The sequence below is a fragment of the Sinocyclocheilus anshuiensis genome, unplaced genomic scaffold (assembly GCF_001515605.1).
Source record: "Sinocyclocheilus anshuiensis isolate Anshui unplaced genomic scaffold, SAMN03320099.WGS_v1.1 scaffold1659, whole genome shotgun sequence".
Classification (NCBI taxonomy): domain Eukaryota; kingdom Metazoa; phylum Chordata; class Actinopteri; order Cypriniformes; family Cyprinidae; genus Sinocyclocheilus; species Sinocyclocheilus anshuiensis.
In genome coordinates, this window is record NW_015551112.1 from 207054 (window position 1) to 214826 (window position 7773).

Consider the following 7773-nt stretch of genomic DNA (forward strand, 5'->3'; position numbering starts at 1 on the left):
AACCGCTCTCCCGTGAAAGGCTCCCGCAGAGGAGGGCGGTCTGACAGCGGAGGCTCCAGGAGCAGCGGAGGTTGCGCAGGCCCGAGCCGACACCGAGGGGGAGAGTCCGGCCACTCCAGCGACTCTGACCGCGATCACAGAGACAGAAGAGCACGATCACACGGAAGATCGAAAGACGGAGACAGGTACTGAAAACCATAATAAACAAAAAATTAAACAATCCTGTAGGTATGTCAGTTTTTATAATAGGAGGGGGTCCGTGGAAAAGTTTAGAGAAAAACAGTGACAAAATGTATGTATGCATGTATGATTGAATAAATAAATAAATAAGATTGAAATGAACGAATAATTAGTTAAATACAAATATTCAAAATAATATTAAAATAACCAAGTAAACAAACAAATCAACAATACATTTAACAGTGCAGTGCTATAGTGACAAGAAACAAAACAAACAAACAAAAAAAATCTAAAGGTTTTTATATTAAAGGGGTCATATGATGCTGCTAAAAAGAACATTATTTTGTGTATTTGGTGTAATGAAATGTCTGTATGCGGTTTAAAGTAAAAAAAAAAAACATTATTTTCCACATACTGTACATTATTGTTTCTCCTCTATGCCCCGCCTTCTGAAACGCGTCGATTTTTACAAAGCTCATCGGTCTGAAAAAGCGAGGTGTGCTGTGATTGGCCAGCTATCCAGTGCGTTGTGATTGGCCGAATACCTCAAGCGTGAGACGGAAATGTTACGCCCCTCACCATACTGTGTTGATGCCGTGTCCGGCCGGAGCAACGACACAAAAACATGAAAACCCATTACAAACGAGGCATTTGTTGCATCCAGTGGGGACATAATTACTGATTATAATGACTTATACTGTCGTTGTACGCGTTGCGTTGCATTGCGCCGCGTAAACATAAAACCATGTCTGCAAAAAAATGAAATTGCATCATATGACCCCTTTAATATAAGTGCCCAAATGTTATATAGTACTTTTAAGACGATGCCATGACAGACATTACAATGTTGAGCCGGCATCGTGATTCCCACCCAACACTGAAAGATTGTAAACATAACTTTTTTCATTTCTTTATTGTCTAAGCTCTTCAGGTGATAATCACAATAATCAGAAGAAACATAAGACGAAGAAGAAACACAAGGATGAAAAGAGCAGCAGAAGGAGGAGTTCCAGCTCAGAGTCCAGCGTGGAGCGAAACCGAGCCAGAGATGGCAGGAGCAGCGAGAGAGAGCGGAGGAGACACCAGAGCAGGAGCCTCAGCCGGGAGAGACCGAGGGAGAAAGACCAAGAGGGAAGGAGGAGAAAGAGCAAAGAGAGGGATCGAGACAGACGTAGACGCTCTGAATCCAGATCCTCGAGTTCCTCGAGCTCCTCTGCTGATTCTGATCAGGGAGAGAAGACGACACAGGGAACCTCCTCTGCCAAAGAAGACAAGAAGAAACAGAGGGATATGATGAAGGCGCTGGAGACCCCGGAGGAGAAGAGAGCCAGACGTCTGGCCAAGAAAGAGGCCAAAGAGAGGAAGAAGAGGGAGAAGATGGGCTGGAGTGAAGAGTACATGGGCTACACCAACGCCGACAACCCGTTTGGAGATAACAACCTGCTCGGCACGTTCAAATGGCAGAAGGTCAGAGAGATGTTTCAGATAGCAGAGTTCAAATATGTGTTGATATTGCAGTGATGTTGCATCGCAAAGTCCGGTTAGGACTCGTGTTAACAGAAATAAACTTCACTTACTGTGTGTGTTTCTCAGGCTCTGGAGAAGAAAGGCATCGGGCATTTGTCAGAAACAAATCTGAAGGAGAGAAATAAACATATCCAGCAGGAAAACCGCAGGGAACTACAAAAGGTACCAAACATTTTTGAATAATGGGGAGCGGGGGCCGTTTGGAATTTAATTAAGAATTACTACAGAAAAGATAATATACACTTAAAGATTCAAAAACATGATATATATAGTTGGAAACATTTTTTTTTGGTTATGTATCAGGTTTATAATTTCTAAAATCAGTTTCAAAATAATGAATGAAGTGTTAATGACTAGTGAAACAAATTTGAAATATTATTATTTTTGTTTACAGTGCTCCTGTAGTTTACCTTTTTTTTTTTTTTATGTATCAAGTATTTTTAGTTAACCTGACAGGAGGCACCATAAACTAAAGTGATAATATTTTAAAATAGTTTTAATAGTCATTAGTATTTATGAACACTGAAACATTATAGAATGGGGAATTTTTAAGAGGATTTTGATTTTGGAGTTGAATTAAGAATTACTACAGAAAAGATAATATACACTTAAAGATTCAAAAACATGATATATAGATGAAAAACTAGTTTTTTTGGTTATGTATCAAGTTTATAATTTCTAAAATCAGCTTAAAAAAAAAACCTTAAAAATGTTGTTAATTAAGTGTTAATGACTAGTGAAACAAATTTGAAATATTATTATTTTTGGTTAAAGTGCTCCTGTAGTTTAACTTTTATTTTTATTTTTTTTATAAATGTATCAAGTATTTTTAGTTAACCTGACAGGAGGCACCATAAACTAAAGTGATAATGTTTTAAAATAGTTTTACATTATAAACATAATGAAACATTATAGAATGGGGAATTTTTAAGAGGATTTTGATTTTGGAATTTAATTAAGAATTACTACAGAATTCAGAAAAATTATGTATACTTGATAAATTACAAAAAAGTTTTTCAAGTATCTTTAGTTAACAGGAGGCACCATAACGTAATAAATGATAATAATTTCATTAGCCATTAGCAAACATACAAAGATAAGGTCAGTAGTTCATTAACTTAAAAATAATATGACAGAATATGAATAAAATTGTTTTGACATTTATAATATATATATATACAGTGGTGTGAAAAAGTGTTGGCCCCCTTCCTGATTTCTTATTTTTTTGCATGTTTGTCACACTTTAATGTTTCAGATCATCAAACAAATTTAAATATTAGTAAAAGATAACACAAGTGAACACAACATGCAGTTTTTAAATGAAGGTTTTTATTATTAAGGGAAAACAAAATCCAAAACTACATGGCCCTGTGTGAAAAAGTGTTTGCCCCCTAAACCTAATAACTGGTTGGGCCACCCTTAGCAGCAACAACTGCAATCAAGCGTTTGCGATAACTTGCAATGAGTCTGTTACAGCGCTGTGGAAGAATTTTGGTCCACTCATCTATGCAGAATTGTTGTAATTCAGCCACATTGGAGGGTTTTCGAGCATGAACCGCCTTTTTAAGGTCATGCCACAGCATCTCAATAGGATTCAGGTCAGGACTTTGACTAGGCCACTCCAAAGTCTTCATTTTGTTTTTCTTCAGCCATTCAGAGGTGGAATTGCTGGTGTGTTTTGGATCATTGTCCTGCTGCAGAACCCAAGTTCGCTTCAGCTTGAGGTCACGAACAGATGGCCGGACATTCTCCTTCACAGGAAGGGGGCCAACACTTTTTCACACCACTGTATTTATATAAACGTATAATAATATATAATATTGATTACTTTCTCACAAAAAGAAATACTGCATTTTTGTAATATTTAAAATATTTTTAATGTCTAAATGCTGCAACCATATTGCATTTGAGAAGTGAAATAAAAATGAACTGAAGTAAAGGTGTGAGATTTGTGCGTTCAGGTGAAGCAGCTGCGTCTGGAGCGAGAGCGGGAGAAGTCCATGCGCGAGCAGGAGCTGGAGATGCTGCAGAGAGAGAAAGAGGCCGAACATTTCAAAACATGGGCGGAACAGGAGGACAACTTTCACCTGCAGCAGGCCAAACTGAGGTCACACTCTTCAGAAGTGTAGTGTTTTTATACATACATGTGTGAACGGACCATTTGTAATGTGTTTCTGCATTGTAGGTCTAAGATCCGTATCCGTGACGGCCGAGCGAAGCCCATCGACCTGCTGGCTAAATACATCAGCGCTGAAGACGATGATCTGTCGGTGGAGATGCATGAACCGTACACCTTCCTCAACGGACTCACCGCCACAGACATGGATGACCTGCTGGAGGACATCAAGGTGTGTGATGAGAGAGAGAGATCAAAAATCATTTGAACACTTTTTACACAAAGTAGAATTAAAATGTAAAGTAACAATATTTCTTACACAGGTTCTGTGATGGTTTTGGAGTTTTAGTGTGTTTTAACAGCTGTTACTGGCTGCAGGTGTACATGGAGCTGGAACAGGGTAAGAACGTGGATTTCTGGAGGGACATGACCACCATTACTGAAGACGAGATCAGCAAACTGCGCAAACTAGAGGCGTCAGGCAGAGGACCAGGTGATGTGATGACCTGCACTATTACATTTACTCCCTGGATAGTTTACAGTTGAATCATTTCATAGGAAATGTTTTGTAAAATAAATGTTTACTCAATTTCAGTCATTTCAAGTTATGCTATCATTGAATTATAATTCTAATCTTTCAATATTATACATACAGTGTTAAAAAATTTGGGAGTCAGTTTTTTTTTTATTTTTATTTTTTTTAAGAAATTAATAATTTTTTTGAAAGAATGGATGCATTAAATTGCTTAAAGATGTTACAAAAGATTTCAAATAAATGTTCTTTTGAAATTTCTATTTATCAAAGGATCCTGAAAAAAAAACGTATCCTGGTTTCCACAAAAAATATTAAGCTGAACAACTGTTTTAAACAATGCTAATCATAAGGAATATTTATTGAGCATCAACCTTATAGGGGATATATGAATATTATGCAACCCTATAATGCATTGTAATTTAGTAGATTTAAAGAAAGTCCATTGCACAACCCCTCATTCACCTCGGTTTTTGGTGTCATGTCAGGTGACCGTCGTGAGGGCATAAACACATCCGTCAGCACAGACGTGCAGAGTGTGTTTAAAGGGAAGACGTACAGTCAGCTTCAGGCTCTTTATATGAACATTGAGAATAAGATCCAGGCCGGTGGCTCCAACCTGGACGTCGGCTACTGGGAGAGTCTCCTGCAGCAGGTGCGGGTCTACATGGCACGAGCCAGGTGCGTATCAAGACTAGAACTGGAACAGGGCCTCTGGGGATTTTTAGAGTTCAGTGATGTCTTACCCTATGGGTCTGTGTGTGTTTGTGAAGGCTGAGAGAGCGGCATCAGGACGTCCTGCGGCAGAAGCTGTATAAACTCAAGCAGGAACAGGGTGTGGAGAGTGAACCGCTTTTCCCCATCATCAAAGACGAGCCCGAGAATGAGCGGCCCGTGTGAGTGATTTCACTTCTACTTGAACGTTCAGACAGAAATTTGCATTGAAATTTCCAAGATGGAAATGTAATTAACTGCTGACACAACACAGCCTGCTAAATTAAATATGCAAGTGAGGTCATGTGACTATGTAGCATGCTACATTTTAAAAGTTTGTTGCATTCTGTATACTGTTTCACATATCATTTTATAAAATATGCATTATACAGTTTTTTAATATGCATTATACAGTATATACTCTACTATGCATTATCAATATATATACTAATATTCAAGGGATTTCATGGTGATAGAAAACCTGTAACTATTCGGGAATTTTAACATAATTTGGCCTGGAAATATCAGACATTTTAATATAATCATAATATTAATATATGATTATGATTAATATATTTTGTTTAATATTAATACATTTTCTTTTCTAGTTTTAAAGATCTCGGATTACTAAAGTTATTCTTGAAATGCAACAAAATAATTTTCAAAAATTTTAAAATAACATCACAAACAACTGGAAAATTCAGTGAAATTAATTGCATTCCAAACATAGCCAGTGTGTTAGACTTAACATTTAGACTTCTGAATATAAATGTCTTTAGACAAATTTAGATGGCTGATAAATGCTAAATTACACTATTTCTAAGATTGAAATTAATTGGACAACCTTAAACATGCAACTTAGTGCAGTCATGTAATGAAGTAGTTTACTACAATTTGAAATGATAATGGTTGCATTCTGCATTTTTTTTTAAATAGCATGCATATACAATATGTACTTGTCACTAAGCATTATGCTAATATATAATATATAGAAATGTTATATAAATTACATGTAATATATAAATTCTCTATAAATGATCTTATCGCAAATTACTGAATAATTCAATGAAATTAATTGCATACCCAATGACAGATTTGTCCATTTTGTTTCCCAGTAGCCCTAGAGCGGCTGAGTCTGCAGATGAGGTGGCGGGCAGCTCTCAGCAAGGTGACGATAAAGACAGACGGACCAAGAGGCTGGATGGAGAAGAGGGTGAGCGGTCTGGAAGGAGCAGTCCTGAGGAGAGGAAGGGAGGGGAGGTGGAGGAGGGAGAGAAAGATGAAGCACCGGAGGCCGTGTTAACAGAGGAGGATCTGATCCAGCAGAGTCAGGCAGAGTACGACTCCGGCCGCTACAGTCCCACCCTCCTGCAGCCCTCAGAGTTACCGCTGGACACGCACATCATCAACGTGGAGGAGGACCTGCAGAGACTCGTGCTGGCCCGGACACAGCTGCAGGTGACCGGTGCGTATCGCTCTGCTGCTTCATGAACCATAGTGAAATTACACACAGCACATGCATTAAGATTTCAGTACTAGATGTGCAGCAGGAAAAAAAGGTCAGATATGAAATTTGAAAGGTGAAAATAATGTGCACTTTCATTGTTTGAAACTTTTTATAGATATAGAAAGATGTTTTTTTTCTTTTACCTACTTTTTTTTTTTGCGCGTTGTTTAACAAAAAAAATAGGCAAAAATGTAAAAATATTTTCCCCATTTTACTTCTCAATTTTCCTGCATACTGGGCGCCCAGAAAAGGCAAAATAACATGTAATTTCAACACTGGCCATAAGGAGGCGCATTACATTTTTTTCCTCCCTTCATTTTGTAAATCACCCTGCTGTAAAAAAAGGGGATGAAAGTGCAGGAAATAGACTCAGGCGCGCACTTAAATTCACCTAAAGGGCAAAAATATGTAGAACATTTTTTAACAATTTGGGGGTTACAAACAGCAGAAATACAGGAAATTGACTCAAGGAGGCATTAAATTCAACTTTAAAAACCCATCCTTTAAAGGGGTCATATGACGTTGCTAAAAAAGAACATTATTTTGTGTATTTGGTGTAATGAAATGTGTTTATGTGGTTTAAGGTTCAAAAAACACATTATTGTTTCTCCTCTATGCCTTTCTGAAACGCGTCGATTTTTACAAAGCTCATCGTTCTGAAAAGCGAGGTGTGCTCTGATTGGCCAGCTATCCAGTGCGTTGTGATTGGCTGAATACCTCAAGCGTGTGACGGAAATGTTACGCTCTTACCATATTGTGATGCCGTGTCCCGGCCGGAGCGACGAGAGAAAACCAATAAAACCTATTATAAACTAGGCATTTGTTGCATCCAGTGGGGACATAATTACTGATTATAATGACTTATACTGTCTTTTTATGCGTTGCGTATCGCACCGCGTAAACATAAAACCATCTCTGCATTTGTGATCAAAGAAACGACAAACAACAAGCGCTACTCTACACTGCTCAAAACTCGTGTTTGAATCATCAGTGGCAAATTCTTTAAATATGAAAACATACTTGCAGGCTGTGAGTCAGAACACCGACATTGTAGGCTACTCTCCCAGGTTCAGGAAACAGTCCTCCGTAAAATGCATTGTACACACACGAATATTTGGGTTGAACTGTTCTGGAACAGTGTTGTAAATACAACTTAACCACTGATTTCTAGTCGTGTCCTCTTTTGGAAGGCCAAAC

General features: G+C 38.0%; 1 protein-coding gene across 3 annotated transcripts in view; it reads left to right on the top strand.

Moving 5' to 3' along the window:
- The window catches only part of LOC107662985 (cactin-like), a 15880-nt gene that overhangs the window by 2089 nt on the left and 6018 nt on the right, over positions 1 to 7773 (top strand). The window contains exons 2-10 of one of the 3 annotated variants that reach the window (XM_016453119.1): positions 1 to 185; positions 1104 to 1647; positions 1774 to 1869; positions 3669 to 3814; positions 3893 to 4055; positions 4202 to 4316; positions 4844 to 5036; positions 5129 to 5251; positions 6185 to 6534. In XM_016453119.1, coding sequence (XP_016308605.1) covers positions 1 to 185; positions 1104 to 1647; positions 1774 to 1869; positions 3669 to 3814; positions 3893 to 4055; positions 4202 to 4316; positions 4844 to 5036; positions 5129 to 5251; positions 6185 to 6534 — 1915 coding nt within the window. The remainder of the gene's footprint in view (positions 186 to 1103; positions 1648 to 1773; positions 1870 to 3668; positions 3815 to 3892; positions 4056 to 4201; positions 4317 to 4843; positions 5037 to 5128; positions 5252 to 6184; positions 6535 to 7773) is intronic. The other 2 variants (XM_016453120.1, XM_016453121.1) reach the window with 2 other exon arrangements.